The sequence below is a fragment of the Molothrus aeneus genome, chromosome 24 (genome assembly GCF_037042795.1).
Source record: "Molothrus aeneus isolate 106 chromosome 24, BPBGC_Maene_1.0, whole genome shotgun sequence".
NCBI classification, from domain to species: domain Eukaryota; kingdom Metazoa; phylum Chordata; class Aves; order Passeriformes; family Icteridae; genus Molothrus; species Molothrus aeneus.
The window spans coordinates 3,194,271-3,215,241 of NC_089669.1; the positions used below are offsets into that span (position 1 = coordinate 3,194,271).

Consider the following 20,971-nt stretch of genomic DNA (forward strand, 5'->3'; position numbering starts at 1 on the left):
CCCGGAATCATTCCATGAATCTTCCAGGTCCTTCGGGATGTCTCTGACATCCCACCAGATCTAATCCTTCCACCTGGGAAAATCCTCCCGGATGTGGAGCTGGAGGCACTACTAAAAAAAGACACAGCAAGGTGTTACAGGATCCAGCAGGGTGGGAATTCCAGGAATTCCATTGGGAATGTTCTTTGAACAGGACAGGAGGATGTTCTGATCCATTGGATCCAATCTAACTCTGCCCAAATTCCATCAGTTTTGGGTGTGTTTGGCAATTTCGGAGTGAAATTCTCTCCTCTCTCTAAGACTCCCATCATTATTTTTGATGGGTTTTATTTTGGATGGATTCCCACTGGAAAAGGAGCAGCTCCAGTTTCATTTTCCCACCAAACTCCGAATTGCCAGCAGGAATTACTGCTGGAATCTCCCAAATAACACTGGAGTGTGAGGAAATCCCGAAATCCCAATTCCTCATGGGAGGCCCTGTCCAATCCTCACTCGTACAAACACATCCCAGTCTGGAGCACTCCCCAAATCCAACCCCAGCATTCCAACCTCTACTGGGGCTGATCCATGGGAATCCAGGGTGGTCTGAGCCTGGTGGGCTCCGGTCACTCCGTGTCCACACCAGGCCCTGGAGCCGTTCCCATGAGAGCAGCTCTGATGTCACAGCCAGGGCACAACAGGCCCAAACATTCCAAGGAAGAACCCTCAGGGAAGGTCCAGCAAATCCTGGGAGCTGAGGGCTCCAGAAGCTCCAGGGGAGGCTCTGGATGAAATTCCCAGCCTTGGAAGGAGCCACAGGAGTTGGGAGAGCTCCGAGAGCCCTCACTCCTGAGGGATCCGACCCCAGATCTCCACTGATGGATCCACAGGAATCGTTCCCACGCTGCCATCCCAGTAAAATGCTCGGAGAGGAGATTCAGGTGGGATCCATGCGGTGCTCAAGCATCCCAAAAAAATCATGCACTTGCTGAATTGTTCTACCCTGGAAAATCCGGGTTTTTTGATAGAGGAACTCCTCCCAGCTCTATGGAAACAAATCATGCACTGCTGAATTGTTCTACCCTGGAAAATCCGGGTTTTTTGATGGAGAAACTCCCTACAGTTCTATGGAATCATGTTCTCCATAGTTTCTGACCACAATTTTATGGAAAAGGCATCCCATAATCAGAGTCTCCTGAAGGGCATCCCTGGATTCCCACAGGGATTTGGGTTTGCTGAGTTCCTCTGCCCATGAAGAACATCCAGATCTATTTCCCTTCCTCACACTCCTCAAACTGAACTGAGGAATTCCCAAAGCTCCAGGAGGATTTTCCCAACCCCCCTGGAGCTGCCCTCCCCTCCCAGCTCCGAGTGCACTCAGGGATCTGGGAATTCCAGACTGCTTTGGGTGGGAAGGGACCTCAAATCCCACCCATTCCACCATCCCAGGATGCTCCAAACCCCGTCCAGCCTGGACTGGGACATTCCCTGGCTGGGAATTCCATTCCCTGCGCACTCAGGGTTTGATTTTACTCCAGCTTTACTCCTTCCCCTTCACTAAAACCAACCAAAAATACCCTAAAAACCCCAAACACGGCGTGTTTGAAAGATCCCCAAATTCCAGCACGACAGAAACCCCCAACTTTTCCATGGAAAAGCCAAGATTTACCCGTGGGTTTTAGGAAATGGAAGGTACCTCTTTATTTACAAACACAGAACCACCACCACTGCAGGAGCTGCTCCAGTATTGTACAAAACCAGGGAATAAAATAAGGGTGGGAATAAATCAGGAAATAAAATAAAATAAGGATGGGAATAACCAGGAAATAAAATAAGGATGGGAATAAACTAGGAAAGAAAATAAGGATGGGAATAAAGCAGGAAAGAAAATAAGGATGGGAATAAAGCAGGAAATACAATAAAATAAGGGTGGGAATAATCAGGAAATAAAATAAAATAAGTATGGGAATAACCAGGAAAGAAATTAAAATAAGGATGGGAATAAAGCAGGAAATAAAATAAGGATGGGAAGAAAGCAGGAAACACAATAAAGATGGGAACAAAGTGAGAAATAAAACAGACTTGGGAATAAGGTGGGAAATAAAATAAAATAAGGATGGGAATAACCAGGAAATGAAATGAAAACAAAGCAGGAAATAAAATAAGGATGGGAATAAATCAGGAAATAAAATAAAGATGAGAATAACCAGGACAGAAAATAAGGATGGAAACAAACTGGGAAATAAAATAAGGATGGGAATAAACTGGGAAATAAAATAAGGATGGGAATTAAGCAAGAAATAAAATAAGGATGGAAATAAAATAAAGATGGGAGCAGACCAGGAAATAAAGATGGGAATAAAGCAGGAAATAAAAGAAAGGTGGGAATAAACAAAGGCATTTACACTGTACAGAGGGGAAGCTGAGTTTGGGGGGGATTCAATGCTTTAACCCAACCTGCAGAACCTTGGCCTGGGCATTTTTAATTTGGGGGGTCAGGCCCAGCAGCCAGGGTGGGTTTGGCACAGCAGAGTCACCCCACAAGAAAAAAAGAACAAAAAAAAAAAAAAAAAGGAATTTTACACTCGTGGTCATGAATTTCCCCAAATGAACCCAAGCGTCCCCAAAGCTGGGAATGAAAATGTCAAGTTTTGAAAAATTTCAAAACCTCTGATTTCTAAATGTTTTCTCTCTCCTCATTTTCACACCTGCACGGTTCCGGCTGCAAATTCGTCATTTTCCAACTCCCTTCCTGCTTTTAGTGCCTGCAGGACACCCAGGAAATCGAAACAGCTCCTGATAATCCCAATAATTCCACCTGGGGGAACACTGAGAGCAATGAAACTCCAAAGTCTGGGGGAGAAAAAGGGATTTAGGAATGAAATTTCCTTTGATCGGGATGTTGCTGTGGGATGAGTCATTCCCATTCCTACAGGAATTTCTGAAGGAATAAAAGTTGGGAATGAGCTGCCAGATCCTGTTTTTAACCCAGAAATGGGAAAAACAGAAACCCTTTGGAAAAGTTCTGCTTCAGTTCTGACAAAAAAAAATTTGGTTTTCATTTATCAAGGAGGAGCCTGGATATTCCTGGAGGAGAATTTCCCAGGGAAGAGAAGGAACAAAACCATTGGAAAGGACAGGAGGGAACTCCAGCAGAGCTTTGGGAATCACAGGCTGGAAAAAAAACCATTGGAAAATGACTTTTTTATCTAAAGCTGCTCCTTCTGCCACTGGCAGAGCGGGAAAAACAAACACAAAACCAAGGCAGATTCCAGAGGGGCCTCAGGAACTGGAAATTCCTGAAGATCTGGGCTGGGATCAGCAGCTCTGCCCTGGGAACAGCCAGGCTCAGAGAGTTGGGAATTCCCAGCTGGAAAAGGAGGCAGGAGACAGTGAGGAATCCAAACTCACACTTTGGGCTGTTCTTCCATCCAGGAATGCTGAGAGATTTTTGGGAGATAAAAGGTGGAGAGGCTCTGGAGTGGCAGGGAAGGGGCTCAGGTCACTTTGGGGCAGGGATTTGTCCCCAAAAATTCCCGGCTGGAGCTCAGTGCCAGCCTGATCCGTGGAGAGGCAGCGGGAGGATGGAGCTGCTCCCTCTTGCAGAGTCACTCCTGCCCCAAACCACTCCCCGAAATCCTTGGAATTCAGTCTGTGCCAGTCCTGCCTGGGAATTCCAGCATTTTCCACCACTGGGGAGCCAAGGGAGGAAAGGAGACAGGGAGGGAAGGGAGAGTCTTCATAGCAACTCTGAGATTGCACCACCTGCTGAAGAGAGCAGAGATGGAAAAGTGAGAGGGCAGCCCCATGGAGAGGCTCCCAGGAAAACCCAGGGAGCCCCAGGTGGAGCAGGGGAAAATGGGAAATGCAGGGGGAAACGGAGAGAAAAAATGGGAAATGTAGGGGGAAATGGAGAGAAAAAATGGGAAATGTAGGGGGAAATGGAGAGAAAAAATGGGGAATGGGAAATGGAGAGAAAAAATGGGAAATGTAGGGGGAAATGGGAAATGTAGGAAAAAAATGGGAAATGTAGGAAAAAAATGTGAAATTTGAAAAAATGGGAAATGATGGGGAAAATGGGAAATGCAGGGAAAAAATGGGAAATGTAGGGGGAAATGGGAAATGTAGGAAAAAAATGGGAAATTTAAAAAAATGGGAAATGATGGGGAAAATGGGAAATGCAGAGAAAAAATGGGAAATGCAGGGGGAACTGGAGAGAAAAAAATGGGAAATGTAGAAAAAAATGGGAAATGTAGAAAAAAAACGGGAAATGCGGGGAAAAATATGGGAAATTTTAAAAAAAATGGGAAATGATGGGGAAAATGGGAAATGCAGGGAAAAAATGGGAAATATAGGGGAAAATGGGAAATGTAGGGAGAAAACGGAGAGAAAAAATGGGAAATGTAGGGAAAAATGGGAAATGTAGAAAAAAAAAAGGGAAATGCAGGGAAAAATATGGGAAATGCAGGGAAAAATATGGGAAATGCAGGGGGAAAATTGGAAATGTAAAAAAAAAATAGGAAATGTAGGGGAAAATGGGAAATGCAGTGAAAATGGGAAATGAAGGGGGAAAATGGGAAATGTAGAAAAAAAATGGGAAATGTGGGGAAAAATATGGGAAATGCAGGGGGAAAATGGGAAATGTAGAAAAAAATGGGAAATGTAGGGGAAAAAAGGGAAAAGTAGGGGAAAAATGGGAAATGCAGGGGGAAAATGGGAAATGCAGGGGGGAAATGGGAAATGCAGGGGGGAAATGGGAGAGGGTGGGATTTTGTGGCTAAAACCCCAAAATTTGAGCACCAAGAGGCTGCTTGGTGACAGCTCTGGGATTTATTTGAGATTCTGGGAGTGCAGCAAGGCTCAGAAATTCTTTATTGCCAAACTTAGCTGGTGTCAAATAATTCATAATTCCCAAAATTTCTAAGGAAAACCAAGGAAATAAAGCCCCACCTAGGTGTGGGTGAAACCAGGGCAGAGGATTTTATTCTAAACTGTAAAATGATGAAATTGGTCCTGTTTTTAGGCTGAAAGCTGAATTTAACACACAAAAAAAAATCTGATTTTAACTTTTTTCTGCCAGCAGAAAATTAATGAAGAGAATTAATGGAGAGAATTAATGAATGAAGAGAAGGAATCCCAGTCCCAGCCACGCAGCTCCCACATGGAAATCCCAAAGATTTCCCGGGAAAACTCTCCCTGAGCAGCTGCTCCAGCACCAGGCTGGGTCCTGCAGGAAGCAGCAGAATTCAGGGAATTCCCACTCCCTGCAGCCAGGATGGGAAATGGAGCCTGGGCCCGAATTCCATGGGAATTCCAGGGGAGTTTGGAATGTGCTGGAACCTCTGGTGGCCCAAAACGCTGAGAACAAAGGGAAGAGGGGAATCCATGGAATTCTGTGGGTTTGGGAAGAGCCAAGGGATGGATTCTTTCCTCTCCCAGTGTGGCTCCAGCTCAGGAATTCCAGGAAAATGTGGATTTTCACGGAAATGTCATGGTTTGGGTGGGAAAGGACCTTAAATCCCAACCCATTCCATCCCAGGATGCTCCAACCTCAATCCTTGGACATTTCCAAGGATTCCTCTGGGAACTCCTCACCATTCCAGGCAGGAATTTTTCCCTATTTCCCTTCATCCCAAGCTACCACAGGCAGCAAAGCCTAAAAGCAGATTTTGGGGGAGCTCTGGGAAAATCAGCTCTCAGCTGATGGGAAAATCCAGTGGGACTTGGGGCTGAACCCATTTTTGAGGAAAACAAATTCCCAGGTTGGTTCAGGAATCTCATCCCAACCTAAAAGCAGGGAAATAAATCCCAGAGTTTCCTGCAGGGAAATAAATCCCAGAGTTTCCTGCAGCAACAGCAAATCTGCACCAAAATCCTTCCAAACAAGGCTGGAAAAGGAGGGGGGGAAAAGCAGAAAAAGCAGGAGAGGAGTTTGGCTGCTCTGCTGCTGGATCTGGAACATTCCAGAGGGATTGGGAATGGGATTTCCCAGTGAGTCCAAAGAAAAGCAGGAATTAGGGACAGCAGCTGAGTACAAAGTTACAGTCAGCACCCCCCAGTAAGGAAATGTTGATTAAAAATTAAATGGTAATTAAAAATTAAGTGTTAATCGAAAATTAAATGGTAATTAAAAATTAAAGCTGTTTTTCTGTGAGCAGCCCCTCCAAGATGGAAAATCCAAGGATGCTGCACTGTTTGGAAGCCAAGGATTGGAGTTCTCCTTGGAAATCCCAATTTTCACCTCCCAGGCCATGATCCTTTCTCATTTCTGTTGTTAATTATATTAATTAGAAGCGATGAAAGCAATAATTAACATAAAATTAATCATCTCCAAGCCAGCCCTGTGAGGATCCAGGTGCCATCCTTGAAAATATCCGAAAATCTTGGAAAATCCCCCAAAATTCCCCCCCCCTCAAGAGACAAATCCCACCCAAACCCAACCCCAGGATGCTCCTGGACGCTCCAATCCTGGATTTTTTCCAGGTGGAAACATTCCCAGAGAACATTCCCAAGGTTTTCCCATCAAAAATTCCCATTCCTGGAAATGACAAAGATCAGGACAAGCAACACCAAGGAGCTGAGCAGGAAGGGGAGGGAAAAAAGGGAATAAATCACTCCTGGAAATTAAAGGAATTAAAGGAATTAAAATAATTCCTGAATTCCTAAAATCCATGGGGGCAGCTGCTGGAATCAAGGAAAGGCAGAATTTGATCCATCAAATCCATTTCTGGAGCTGGGTTGCGTCCCAAGGTCGAGTTCTGGATTAAAATCTTTTTAAAAATCATCATTGCAGCCAAAATTGTGCTCTCTGTGCTGGGCCTGGAGGAGCTTTTCCCAAAAAAAAGGAGGAAATTTCCCCAAAAAATTTCCCAAGAAAAAGAAGGAAATTTCCCAAGAAAAAGGAGGAAATTTCCCAAGAAAAAGGAGGAAATTGGAGAATGGGAAATGTTTGAGAGTCAGGGTCTCAACAGAGGTGTCCTGTTCTGGCAGCATCAAAATATTGCAAAAAAAGAAAAGGGGGAAAATCTGAATTTTTGCCTATTTGCAGCAATTGTGAAAGGAGGAAAATTCCAAATTTCTCCTGCAAAATTCTCCTGCAAAAATCCCAAATTTCTCCTGCTGTGCAGCCACTGGAGTTTAAATTGGAATGAAACTGGAATTCAAGGGCTGCAGCACAGCTGGGAATAGGAAATGCAGCTCCTGGATTTTATCCCAGGGGTTTTTTTCTCAACAAATCATTTTTGATGCTCCTTTTTCCCCCCAAAAATCAACTAAAATCCAGGTATTTTATAATTTCTGCAAGAGCTGACGGAAGGAATTAAAGCAATTAAAGTAATTTTAATTTAGGAACAGCTCTGAGCATCCACAAAATTGCAGAATCCTTCAATATTCCAACTATCCATCAAAAATCAACCCCAAACCTGGATATTTTATAATTTCTGCAGGAGCTGAGGGAAGGAATTAAAAGGAGTTAAAGGACTTTGAAGAATTTGAATTTATGAACATCTCAGCACCCACAAAACTGCAGAATCTTTCATTTTTCCCCAAAATATTTCCTGATTTCTGCAGGTGCTGAGGGAAGGAATTAAAGCAATTAAAATAATTTGAATTTAGGACCAGCTCAGCACCACAAAACTGTGGAATCTTTAATTTTCCCCCAAAATCAACCAAAATATTTCCTGATTTCTACAGGAGCTGAGGGAAGAAATTGAAGGAATTAAATGAATTTTAATTTAGGAATATCTCAGCACCCACAAAAGTGCAGAATCCTTCATTTTCCCCCAAAATCAACCAAAATATTTCCCGATTTCTGTAGGAGCAGATGGAAGGAATTAAAGCAATCCAAAAAACTTTAATTTAGGAACATCTCAGCACCACAGAACTGCAGAATCCTTTGTTTTTTCCCCAAAATATTTCCTGATTTTTGCAGGAGCAGAAGAAAGGAATTGAAGGAATTGAATGAGTTTTAATTTAGGAACATCTCGGCACCAACAAAAGTGCAGAATCCTTTGTTTTTTCCCCCAAAATATTTCCTGATTTTTGCAGGAGCAGAAGAAAGGAATTGAAGGAATTGAATGAGTTTTAATTTAGGAACATCTCGGCACCCACAAAAGTGCAGAATCCTTCATTTTCCCCCAAAATCAACCAAAATATTTCCCGATTTCTGCCGGAGGTGAGGGAAGGAATTAAAGCAATTAAAGCAATTAAACCAATTCAAATAATTTGAATTTAGGGCCACCTCAACACCACAAACCCCTCCACGTTCAGCACACAGAAATCACCCCTACCCCACCATTTTCCCATGCGCAGAACTCGGTTTTATTCCAATCTCCCACCAAAACACCCCCGAAAATCCAATTCTGCCTCCCCTTGCCAGCAGCTGAGCGGGGAGGGAGGATTCTGGGGATGCCACAGAGAGCTCTGAGGATCAGGGGGTGACAAAGCAAGGCCACCGGGGAGGTGACGCTGTCCTTACCTGTCAGGGGCTGGCCCAGCTCCGCCTGCACTTTACCCTTGGCCGCTCCTTCCAGAGGTAAAGAACCTCTGTCCCCTTTGTAGAGTTTCGGTTTAAATGGAGAATCTTTGTCTTTACCTTTTGATCCTTTGGGCCTGCCCGCCTGCTTCTTCTTGGATTTACCGTCGCCCTTCACGCCCAGCAGCGGGTGCACCTCTGTGTGGAGGGGGAAATGGGGATTTGGGGTGAGTTGAAACCCTGAAATGTTGGGATCAGATCCCTCCCAAGGCCGCAAAACCCTGAAATCATGGATCACGTCTTTCCCAAAGGCCCAAAATCCTGAAATCCTGATCAGATCCTCCCAATGTCCCTAAACACTCCGGATTGGATCCCTCCCAGCACCCCAAAAAAACCCTTGGGATCAGATCACTCCCAATGCCCTAAAACCCTTGGGATCTGTTACTTCCCAACACCCCAAAACCCTTGGGATCAGATCCCTCTCAATATCCTAAAACCCTGAAATCCTGATCAGATTCCTCCCAACACTCCAAACCCCTTGGGATTGGATCCCACCCAAAGCCCTAAAACCCTGAAATCCTGGATCAGATCCCTCCCAACACCCCAAACCCCTTAGGATCAGACCCTTCCCAACACCCCAAACCCCTTAGGATCAGACCCCTCCCAAAACCCCAAACCCCTTGGGATTGGATGCCTCCCAATGCCATAAAACCCTTGGGATCAGATCCCTCCCAACACCCCAAACCCCTCAGGATCAGACCCTTCCCAACACCCCAAACCCCTCAGGATCAGACCTTTCCCAACACCCCAAACCCCTCAGGATCAACCCCCCAAATCCCCTGGGATCAGATCCCAACACCCCAAACCCCTCAGGATCAGACCTGTCCCAGCACCCCAAACCCCTCAGGATCAGACCCCAACACCCCAAATCCCTCAGGATCAGACCCGTCCCAGCACCCCAAACCCCTGAGAATCAGATCCCAACACCCCAAACCCCTGAGAATCAGACTCGTCCCAGCACCCCAAACCCCTCAGGATCAGACCCCAACACCCCAAACCCCTCAGGATCAGACCCGTCCCAGCACCCCAAACCCCTCAGGATCAGACCCCAACCCCCCCAAAACCCCAAACCCCTCCGGGCCCTCCCACCCACCGTCATTGGGGACTCCCTGGAGCTCGATGTTGGTGGTTTTGGGTTTTTTCTTGGGGTTCTGGGGCCCGTCCGAGGAGCCGGGCCGTTTCTTGTCGGGGCCCAGGGCGTCGTCGGGCAGGGCCCCGGGCACGGCCTCGGGCGGGGGCCCGTACGGGTTCTCCTCGGGGTCCTCCACCTCGGGGGCGATGGGCAGGTACAGCAGCGCCCGCGCGTCCTCCAGCTCCTCATCGCTGCGGGGAGCGGGGACACAGCGGTTGGGACGGGTGTGGGACCGGAATGGTGGGGTTTGGGATGGGAGTTTGGGATGGGAATGGTGGGGTTTGGGATGGGAATGGTGGGGTTTGGGATGGGAGTTTGGGATGGGAATGGTGGGGTTTGGGATGGGAATGGTGGGGTTTGGGATGGGAATGGTGGGGTTTGGGATGGGAATTTTGGGGTTTGGGATGGGAATGGTGGGGTTTGGGATGGGCGTGGGACTGGAATGGTGGGGTTTGGGATGGGGTTTGGGATGGGAATGGTGGGGTTTGGGATGGGAATGGTGGGGTTGGGATGGGAACGGTGGGGTTTGGGATGGGAATGGTGGGGTTGGGATGGGAACGGTGGGGTTTGGGATGGGAATGGTGGGGTTGGGATGGGAACAGTGGGGTTTGGGATGGGAATGGTGGGGTTTGGGATGGGTGTGGGACCGGAATGGTGGGGTTTGGGATGGGGTTTGGGATGGGAATGGTGGGGTTTGGGATGGGAGTTTGGGATGGGAATGGTGGGGTTTGGGATGGGAATGGTGGGGTTTGGGATGGGTGTGGGACCGGAATGGTGGGGTTTGGGATGGGAACGGTGGGGTTTGGGATGGGAGTTTGGGATGGGAATGGTGGGGTTTGGGACGGGAATGGTGGGGTTTGGGATGGGAATGGTGGGGTTGGGATGGGAACGGTGGGGTTTGGGATGGGAATGGTGGGGTTTGGGATGGGAATGGTGGGGTTTGGGATGGGAATGGTGGAGTTTGGGATGGGTGTGGGACCGGAATGGTGGGGTTTGGGATGTAGAGGGTGAGGTTTAGAACAGGAATTTTGGGATTTTAAATGGGAATTTTGGGTTTCGTAAAGGGGTTTGCAATGGCGGTGGTGGGGTTTGGAATGGGAATTTTGTAAAGGGAATGTTTAAAGGGAATGTTGTGGTGGAATTAAGGTTCTGTGAAGGTTAATTAGTGTCCATTAACGAGTTTCTGGGTCAGGGTGTTACTCCAGGGCTGGCACCTGCTGCAGAAGGCAGCGATGGGATCCACGCTAGTCACATCCACCTCCTCATCCTCTGCAGCATCTGCACCTGGGACCAGGGAAAACGGGAATTAAAGGCAGGAAAAACACCTGGAATGCTCCTGGTACAGCAAAAAATAACCTGGAGAATTTCCTGTCACAGCAGGAAAAAACCCTAAAAAACCCCACTGAAATATTTCCTACTGTGGCACAAAACGAGCCTAAAATAATTCATATTAAAGCTCAAAACAAACTTAAATATTTCCTATTAAAGCAAAAAAACAAATCTAAAATATTTCTTAATAAAACACAAACCAAACCTAAAGTAACTCATATTAAAGCACAAAAGCCCCTAAAATACTTCCTATTAAAGGAGGAAACAAATCTAAAATATTTCTTATTAAAGCACAAAAAGGAAATCTAAAATATTTTCTTTTAAAGCACAATAGCCTAAAATAATTCCTATTAAAGCACAAAACAAACCTAAAATATTTCCTTTTAAATCAGAAAAAAAAATCAAAAATAATTAATATTAAAATATTGTTAAAATCCAATTAATTAAATTATGGGAAGTGCTTTTATAGGAAGCATTAATGAGGAATAATTCTTATTCCCATTATTTTTCATATTCCAGGATTTTACATTTTTTTTCTCCTGGATTTTGGGCACCACCACGTGGCCAAGGAGGATCCCAAGGAGGTTGGGAATTCCTTGGGATTTTTTGGAGAACTTTTTGGGGAATTTTGGGGAATTTTTTGAGAACTTTTTGGGGAATTTTTGGGGAATTTTTTGGGCAGCACCTGTCTGCTCTGGCTCGCTCTTATCCTCGTCCTCAATGTCAAATTCTGATTCCCTCTCTTCATATTCCACATTTTCATCCAACTCCTTGAAATCAGGGGCAAAAGCACTCCAGTTTTCCTGGAAAAAAAATCATAAAAAAGCAGTTTTAATATAAACAAACAGCACTGGGTTCCTGGAATTTTCAGGAATTAAATATGCTGGAGGGATTTAAAATACGGATGTGGAAAGAAAAAAATCATTAAAAAATTGAGGAAAATCCCATAAAAGCAGCAAAAATCAGGGAAAACCCATAAAAGCGTTAAAAAATCGAGGAATCCACATCCCCCTGGATCACCCCTGGAATTAAAGGAATTAAAGGAGGGAACAATTCCACGGAAAATGTCCCTGGGATGGAGTTTAATGATGAATCCAAAGCTGAGCTGAAGTTTTGAGCTCAAAATCCCAAATTAAAATGAGGCAGGAAAGCCCAAAAATGTGTTGGAATGGGAATTTTTCAAGGATTTCAAAAAACTGAGTCCTGGGGGGGATTATGGAATTATAGAATTCCAGGTGGGTTTGGGTGGAAAGGGAGCTTAAATCCCATCCCATCCCATGGGCAGGGAAACTTCCCACTGTCCAAGGGTCCCATTTTAGCCTTTTTATCCATTTTATCCATTTTATTCACTGTCCAACCTGGCCTGGGACACTCTCAGGGATGGAGCAGCCACAGCTCCATGGGGAATTCCATCCCAGCCCCGCCCAGGGATGGATTTATTCCCAAAATCCCACCCAAAACAGCACAGGGAATCCTGGACTGGTTTGGATTGGAAGCTCCACACTTTTCCCTGCCCCAGGTTGCTCCAACCTGGCCTGGGACAATCCCAGGGATGGAGCAGCCAAAATTTCCCTGGACAAGCCCGTTCCAGGCCCTGTTCCCAAGGGAATGACCCCAAACCCTCACTCAGCACTTGGTTCTGAGCCCATTAAATCTGGGAATGCTTTGGGTTGCAAGGGATCATCAGCTCCACACTTTTCCCTGCCCCAGGTTGCTCCAACCTGGCCTGGGACACTTCCAAGGATGGAACAGCCAAAATTTCCCTGGACAAGCCCATTCCAGGCCCTGTTCCCAAGGGAATGACCCCAAACCCTCACTCAGCACTTGGTTCTGAGCCCATTAAATCCTGGACTGGTTTGGCTTGGACGGGATCACCAGGCCCACACTTTTCCCTGCCCCAGGTTGCTCCAACCTGGCCTGGGACACTTCCAAGGATGGAACAGCCAAAATTTCCCTGGACAAGCCCATTCCAGGCCCTGTTCCCAAGGGAATGACCCCAAACCCTCACTCACCACTTGGTTCTGAGCCCAGATGGAAACCACCCCGCTGGAGATGGAGGCGATGATCGGCCGCACCGGGTGCCACTGCAACCAACGGGCAGCGAGAACGAGGAGACAAAACCAAAAACAAAACCTTAATTAGCAAACGCGAGGAATTGTGGCAGCTGGAATGCCAAAGCCCAGGGATCTCCAGGGGCTGGGGGGGTCGCTCACTGCCACGTCCAGGAGCAGCTCGCCGCGGGTGCCGTGCAGGATCTTCACCAGGTTGCCGATGCTCTTCTCCCAGATGTAGAGCGCGTGCTGCCGCGCCGAGCCCGCCACGATGTACTCGCCGTCCCCCGAGAAGCAGCACTTCTTCCAGGGGGTCCTGCAGCCCGGGAAAAGAGGCATGAGAACGCCTCAGGCTTTATCTTTTATGGTTTTCAGATTCTGGGCTGCTTTTATATTTCATTTTCTATTTTTTTTATTATTTAAGCTTTATATTTTAGATTTTTTCTTTAATGTTTTTCAGATGTTGTGCTGCTTTCATATTTGAGTTTATATATGTTTTTTTATTATTTATATTTAAGCTTTGTATTTTAGATTTTAGCTTTTATAAAAGTTATTTTATTTAAGTTTTTAGGTTTTATTTAAGTTTTTAGGTATTTTAGGTTTTAGCTTTTATGTTTTTCAGATGCTGTGCTGCTTTCATATTTGAGTTTATATATGTTTTTTTATTATTTATATTTAAGCTTTGTATTTTAGATTGTAGCTTTTATATCTATTTTTCAAATTATTATTTATATTTAAGTTTTATATCCGTCCCCCAAGAAGCAGCACTTCTTCCAGGGGGTCCTGCAGCCCGGGAAAAGAGGCATGAGAACGCCTCAGGCTTTATCTTTTATGGTTTTCAGATTCTGGGCTGCTTTTATATTTCATTTTCTATTTTTTTTATTATTTAAGCTTTATATTTTAGATTTTTTCTTTAATGTTTTTCAGATGTTGTGCTGCTTTCATATTTGAGTTTATATATGTTTTTTTATTATTTATATTTAAGCTTTGTATTTTAGATTGTAGCTTTTATATATATTTTTCAAATTATTATTTATATTTAAGTTTTATATCCGTCCCCCAAGAAGCAGCACTTCTTCCAGGGGGTCCTGCAGCCAGGGAAAAGAGGCATGAGAACGCCTCAGGCTTTATCTTTTATGGTTTTCAGATTCTGGGCTGATTTTATATTTAAGTGGTTTTTTTGTGGGGTTTTTTGTTGTTGATTTTTAGGGTTTTTTTTTTATTATTTATATTTAAGCTTTATATTTTAGGTTTTAGCTTTAATGTTTTTCAGATGCTGTGCTGATTTCATATTTGAGTTTATATATTTTTTTTTTATTATTTATATTTAAGCTTTGTATTTTAGATTTTAGCTTTTATATATTTTTAAATTATTATTTATATCCTTCCCCCGAGAAGCAGCACTTCTTCCAGGGGGTCCTGCAGCCCGGGAAAAGAGGCATGAGAACGCCTCAGGCTTTATCTTTTATGGTTTTCAGATTCTGGCCTGCTTTTATATTTCATTTTCTATTTTTTTTATTATTTATATTTAAGCTTTAAATTTTAGGTTTTAACTTTAATGTTTTTCAGATGCTGTGCTGCTTTCATATTTGAGTTTATATATTTTTTATTATTTATATTTAAGCTTTATATTTCAGGTTTTAGCTTTTCTATTTTTCAGATTCTTTCCCAAACCCATCCCCATGCCCCTAACCTGTCCCCAGCCCCTGTCCTCACCTGTCCCCAGGCCCCTCCCTTATCCCCATGCCCCTGCCCTGTCCCCAAGACCGGTCCCCATGCCCTGCCCTGTCCCCAGGCCATGCCCCAGCCCTGTCCCCATGCCCTGCCCTGTCCCCAGCCCTGTCCCCATGCCCTGCCCTGTCCCCAGGCCATGCCCCAGCCCTGTCCCCATGCCCTGCCCTGTCCCCACCTGTTGACCAGGTCCTGCAGTTTCTGCATGGGCTCAGGCTCACTGTGGCCATGCCCCAGCCCTGTCCCCATGCCCTGCCCTGTCCCCAGGGCTGTCCCCATGTCCTGCCCTGTCCCCATGCCCTGCCCTGTCCCCAGGGCTGTCCCCATGCCCTGCCCTGTCCCCAGGCTGTCCCCAGGGCTGTCCCCATGCCCTGCCCTGTCCCCAGGCTGTCCCCAGGGCTGTCCCCATGCCCTGCCCTGTCCCCACCTGTTGACCAGGTCCTGCAGTTTCTGCATGGGCTCGGGCTCGCCGTCGCGGCCGCAGGTCAGGATCTCCCGCCCGTCGTACACGCGGATGATCCGGTCGGCCGTGTTGATCAGAAAACAGCTGCACCAAACCAGGGGACAAATCAATGAAAAACCAATCAATCGATCGATCAATCAATTACAAATCCTGTCCTGTGGAATAACTGGGGGGGTTTGAGGAGCTCTCTGCAGTTTTGGGATCCCCCCCGGGGCGCTCACCTCCCTTTGCGGGCGAATTCGATGGATTTAATGGCCGTGGTGTTGCTGGTCCCTGTGGTCACTCTGAAGGAAGCAACAAGATCCTGAGTGTCTGTTTTTAAGACCAAGATCTGAAGATTGAGCAGACAGAGAACAATCAGTGGCTTCACCTGAAACAGAACCCTGGGAGCCCACCCGGGGACACTGCAGGAGCTGCTGAGATGGAAACGCCAGGGAAACATCCCAAAAATGTGTCAAAAACCAAAGTCAGACAAAGATCCCAAAATCCCTGAGGTTGAAAACCCCTCCTGGATCCTCAAGCAATGCCTCACCTGTTCCCCAAACCCTGCAGCCACCTCTACACCTGTCTACAGCCAAAGCCATCCTTGTGCCTGTCCCTGTTCCTTAAAGCCGTCCTTGTGCACCTCATCTGTTCCTCAAACCTTTTTCTGCTCCCCAAATTCATCCCTGTATCCTTCACCTTTCCCCCAAATCTATTCCTGTTCCCCAAACTCATCCCTGTGCCCCTCACATGTTCTCCAAATCCATCCTTGTTCCCAAACCCAAACCTGTGCCCTTCACCTGTTCCCCAAACCCATTCCTGCTCCCCAAATCCATCCCTGCACCCCTCACCTTTTCCTCAAATCTATTCCTGTTCTCCAAATCCATCCCTGTGCCCCTCACCTGTTCCCAAACCTGTGACTGTCTCTGTTCCACAAACCCATCCCTGCTCCCCAAACCCCTCTTTGCCTCTCACTGTTCCCCAAACCCATCCCTGTGCCCCCCACCTGTTCTCCAAATCCATTCTGATTCCCAAACCCAAACCTGTGACTGTCTCTGCTCCACAAACCCATCCCTGCAACCCTCACCTGCTCCCCAAACCCCTCCCTGTGCCCCTCACTGCTCCCCAAACCCAAACCTGTGCCCCTCACTGCTCCCTAAACCCATCCCTGCTCCCCAAACCCCTCCCTGTGCCCCTCACTGCTCCCCAAACCCCTCCCTGTGCCCCTCACCCCTCGAGGTGCCCAATCCCCACCCGCAGCACTCGGTGCCACCTCCAGAGATGCAGACCCCAAACCCCCCCGGGCACTTCCAAAGCCTGACCCCCCCTTTCCCACAGGGAATTCCTGCCTGCTGCTGCCCAGGCTGGCCCTGCCCTCAGGGGCTGACCTTGCCCTTGGCATTGCCAGTGTAGATGTATTCCCCGCGCCGGTCGAACGAGGCCACCACGTTGAGGTCGGAGTCGTCGTCCACGGGCAGCACCACGTGCTTGGAGTCAGACAGGGTCAGCATCACCGGGGCCGACTTCATGGGACACACCAGCACCCTGTTCCTAAAACACCAGGGAGAGGTGGGAACTCCAGCCTCCTTTGGGAAGGGGTTCCATGGGTAGAGCTAAAGAACATGGAGCTGGATCGAGGAATTCCAAATTTGGGAGGGGTTTGCATGGTTAGAGCTAAATAACATTGAACTGGATCGAGGAATTCCGATTTTGGGAAGGGTTTGCATGGTTAGAGCTAAAGAACATTGAGGTGGATCGAGGAATTCCGATTTTGGGAAGGGTTTGCATGGTTAGAGCTAAAGAACATTGAGGTGGATTGAGGAATTCCAAATTTGGGAGGGGTTTGCATGGTTAGAGCTAAAGAACATTGAGGTGGATCGAGGAATTCAGATTTTGGGAAGGGTTTGCATGGTTAGAGCTAAAGAACATTGAGGTGGATCGAGGAATTCAGATTTTGGGAAGGGTTTCCATGGTTAGAGCTAAAGAACATTGAGGTGGATTGAGGAATTCCGATTTTGGGAAGGGTTTGCATGGTTAGAGCTAAAGAACATTGAGGTGGATCGAGGAATTCAGGAGATCCTGGAAAAGGATTTCCATGGTTAGAGCAAAAAAAGCATGGCGGTGGATCAAGGAATATTTTGGAAAAGGATTTCCATGTTTAGAGCAAAAAAACCACATTGAGCTGGACCAAGGAATTCAGATCTTGGGAAGGGTTTCGATGGTTAAAACGAAAAAAGAATGTAAGTGGATCAAGGGATATCTTGGAAAAGGATTTCCAGCAAAAAAAGCACTGAGCTGGATCGAGGAATTCAGGATAGTCCTACTTTTGCTGTCTTATCTTTAGTATTTAGCAAAATTATGTGAATTCAGGTCTACTTTAATTCCCTTTCCTTCTCCAAGTTTGTGCAGGAATTTTAAACCCAAGGTCACATTCCTCCACTGATTTCCAAGAGCTCCCTCCCATCCCGACCCTCCCAAAAACCCGACCCCCTCAGACCCAACAATTCCACTTTGAAACTGTAAGAAAACCCCAAAATCAGGGGTTCCACCCCACTGGGAGCATCCCAGTCCCTTCCCAGGGCACTTACTGGTCCCGGGGGTGGTACTGGACCTTGAGGATGGGCGAGGGGAAGCGGAACCTCTGGTCACAGTCCCCGGACAGCACATCCCACTGGGACACGATGTTGTCGGTGGAGGCGCTGACCAGCTTGTGGCCATCGCGGCTCCAGCTGCGCCACGGGGAGGGAACGCACAGAAATGTTATTCCTTAAAGGGCAGGGGGGGAAAGGGGCCCAGGGAATGCACAGAAATGTTATTCCTTAAAGGGCAGGGGGGGAAAGGGGCCCAGGGAATGCACAGAAATGTTATTCCTTAAAGGGCAGGGGGGGAGAGGAGCCCAGGGAATGCACAGAAATGTTATTTCCTTAAAGGGCAGGGGGAGAAAGGAGACCAGGGAAAAGTTATTCCTTAAAGGGGTCCAACAGAGCCAGGAGGGAAATGAGCTCAGGGAATTCCCAATACAGTTATTCCTTAAAGGTATCAAATGCAGACAAAGGGGAAAGGTGCTCAGGGAATTCCCAATAAAGTTATTCCTTTAAAGTGAGGGAGAAAAGGAGCTCAGTTATTCCTTACAGGAATCGAACACAGCCAGGGGAAAAGGAGCTCAGGGAATTCCAAATAAAGTTATTCCTTAAAGGGCAGGGGGGAAAAGGAGCCCAGGGAATTCCCATTAAAGTTACTCCTTACAGGAATCAAACACAGCCAGGGAAGAAGGGGCTCAGGGAATTCCCATTAAAGTTATTCCTTAAAGAGCAGGGGGAAAGGAGCTCAGGGAATTCTCATTAAAATCGTTCCTTAAAGGGGTCAAATGCAGCCAGGGGGAAAAGGATCTGGGGACTCCATGGGGACCCCCTGTGGATTCCCAAGGGATTCCAGGGGTACTCCATGGGGACTTTAGAGGGATTCCAGATGGATTCCCTGGGGATTCCATGGGGATTCCTGCACTTCCTGAGGGATTCCATGGAGATTCCATGGGGATTGCATGGGAACTCCCTGGGGATTCCTGCAGTTCCCAAGGGATTCCTGCAGTTCCCGGGCTTTGCTCACCACAGGGAGCAGACGGGGTGGATGTGGGATTGCTGGGATGTGGGATTGGTGGGATTCTGGGATTGGTGGATTCTAGGATTGGTGGGATCCCCATCTCTGCTCACCAGAGGGAGCAGACGGGGTGGATGTGGGCGCTGATGATCTTGGCGATGCCGCGGGTCAGGAAGTCCCAGATGACGATGCGGCCGTCGTTGCAGCCCACGGCCAGCAGCGTGCCCCAGCGGTTGAAGGTGCACGTCAGAGCCATGCTGATACAGTCCAGCGTGCCATCGGCCTCCTGCGGGGACAGCACGGGGACAGGGTGGGGGACAGCATGGGGACAGAGCGAGGACAGCATGGGAGAGTGTGGGACAGCATGGGGACAGCGCAGGGACTGTGTGGGGACAGCGCAGGCAGTGTGGGGACAGTGCGAGGACAGGGTGGGGAGAGCATGGGGACAGCATGGGACAGTGTGGGGACAGCACTGGGGACAGTGTGGGGACAGCACTGGGGACAGTGTGGGGACAGCATGGGGACAGGGTGGGGACAGTGCAAGGATAGTCAAGGACAGTGCGGTGACAGCGTGGGGACAGCATAGGACAGTGCAGGGACAGCGGGGACAGAGGAGACAGTGCAGGGACAGCGTGGACAGTGTGGGGACAGTGCGGGAGACAGCGCAGGCAGTGTGGGGACAGTGCCCAGCCAGGACCCATCAGACATGGTGACACCCAGTGAGACCCAGCCAGACCCACTCAGAACCAGCCAGACAAGCTCAGACTCAGCCAGACCCACTCAGACCCAGCCTGTCTGAGCCAGACCAGTCCAGCCCACTCAGACCCAGCTGGATCCGCTCAGTCCTGGCCAGAACCACTCAGACCCAGTCCGACCCAACCAGAACCAGCCAGACCCGCTCAGCCCCGCTCAGACTCAGTCAGCCCCGCTCAGTCCCACTTAGACCCGGCTCAGGCCGCCCCCACCGGGGGATGCTCGAGGGCAGCGCCGTTACCTCGGGGTAGTTCTGGCCGAAGGACTCTGCGGAGGAACGGGAAAGCGGCGGCTGAGCGAGAGGCGGCCCCGCCGAGCCTGCCCGGCTCCCCCGCCCCGCTCCGGTACCGCCACCGCCACCCCCCATATTCCCGGTGCCGCCGCTCCCGGCTCCAGCCCAGCCCCGCTCCCTCCTCATTCCCATTCCCATTCCCATTCCCAGCCGCGCCTCCCCCGCTCCCGTTCCCATTCGCACCGAGCAGCTCCAGCTTCGTGGTGCCGCCGTCCCACCGCCGCCGCTCCCCGCTGCCATTCCCGCAACGCCCCGCTCTGGTTCCCGTTCTCTTTCCCGCTCCCATTCCCACTCCGGTTCCCATTCCCCGTTCCCGCTCCCGTTCCCATTCCCATTCCCCTTCCTGTTCCCATTCCTATTCCTGTTCCCGCCCCCCTCCCATTCCCATTCCCGCTCCGGTTCCCTCTCCAGCTCCCCTTTCTCCCTTCCCAGTCCCGTTCCCGTCCCCTCTCCCGTTCCCATTCCCCGTTGCCCCTCCCGCTCCGGTTCCCGCTCCCTCTCCCGCTCCCCGTTCCCATTCCCTCTCCCATGCCCCGCTCCCCGTTCCCGCTCCCTCTCCCCGTTCCCGCTCCGGTTCCCGCACCGAGCAGCTCCAGGTTCATCGCGCCGCCGCCGCCGCTCCCGCTCCCTCCGCTCCGTCGCCGAAGGACCCCGCGGGGGCCTGCCCGGCTCCGCGCCTCGCCGTTCGCCTGACCAACCGCCGCTCCTTTCCCCCGCTCCCGCCGCGGCTCCCGGCGCCTCCCGGGCCGGCTCCGCCCGCCCCTCCCGGCGGGCTCGGGGAGCGGCGCCGCTCGCTCCCAGTGCGGCGGTGGCGCCGGGAATTGGCGGCGGCGATCAGGCAGCGCTGCGGGCAGCCCCGGCGCGGCGCGCGGAAGAGGCCGAGTGGGCCCCGCGGCCGCGCAGGAAGGTTCCGGGAAGGGGGAGCGGTAATAAAGTAGCACCAATAATTAAATTCATTAAAATAATTTTTATTCTAATAATTAACTGAAATAGCAGGGGGAAGCTGGGCCTTTGCCGGTATTACCTGGATTTCTACTGGAAAGGACAGGCTGCTTTTGGAAAAAAAAATAAAGAAAAAATAGAATAAAAAGAAAAGAAAATAAAGAAAAAATAAAATAAAAGAAAAAAA

The 20,971-nt window shown here is 48.6% G+C and overlaps 1 protein-coding gene across 3 annotated transcripts; it reads right to left on the bottom strand.

Moving 5' to 3' along the window:
• Positions 1–1,655: 1,655 nt before the first annotated feature.
• On the bottom strand, positions 1,656–20,490 carry RBBP5 (RB binding protein 5, histone lysine methyltransferase complex subunit). Of its 3 annotated transcripts, none has more exons than XM_066565252.1 (14): positions 20,426–20,490; positions 19,792–19,817; positions 18,911–19,083; positions 17,789–17,929; positions 16,589–16,751; positions 15,440–15,549; positions 15,183–15,302; positions 13,187–13,340; positions 12,986–13,057; positions 11,659–11,776; positions 10,859–10,922; positions 9,606–9,835; positions 8,456–8,650; positions 1,656–3,747 (listed from the first exon to the last, which is right to left on the bottom strand). In XM_066565252.1, the coding sequence occupies exons 1-14, from the start codon at positions 20,442–20,444 to the stop codon at positions 3,719–3,721; spliced, it is 1,614 nt and encodes a 537-aa protein (XP_066421349.1). In that variant the 5' UTR covers positions 20,445–20,490; the 3' UTR covers positions 1,656–3,718. The 3 variants fall into 3 exon arrangements, with proteins under 3 accessions (XP_066421349.1, XP_066421348.1, XP_066421347.1); XM_066565251.1 differs by having other exon boundaries at positions 1,656–3,744; positions 10,859–10,928; XM_066565250.1 differs by having other exon boundaries at positions 10,859–10,928.
• Between the last annotated feature and the right edge of the window lie 481 nt (positions 20,491–20,971).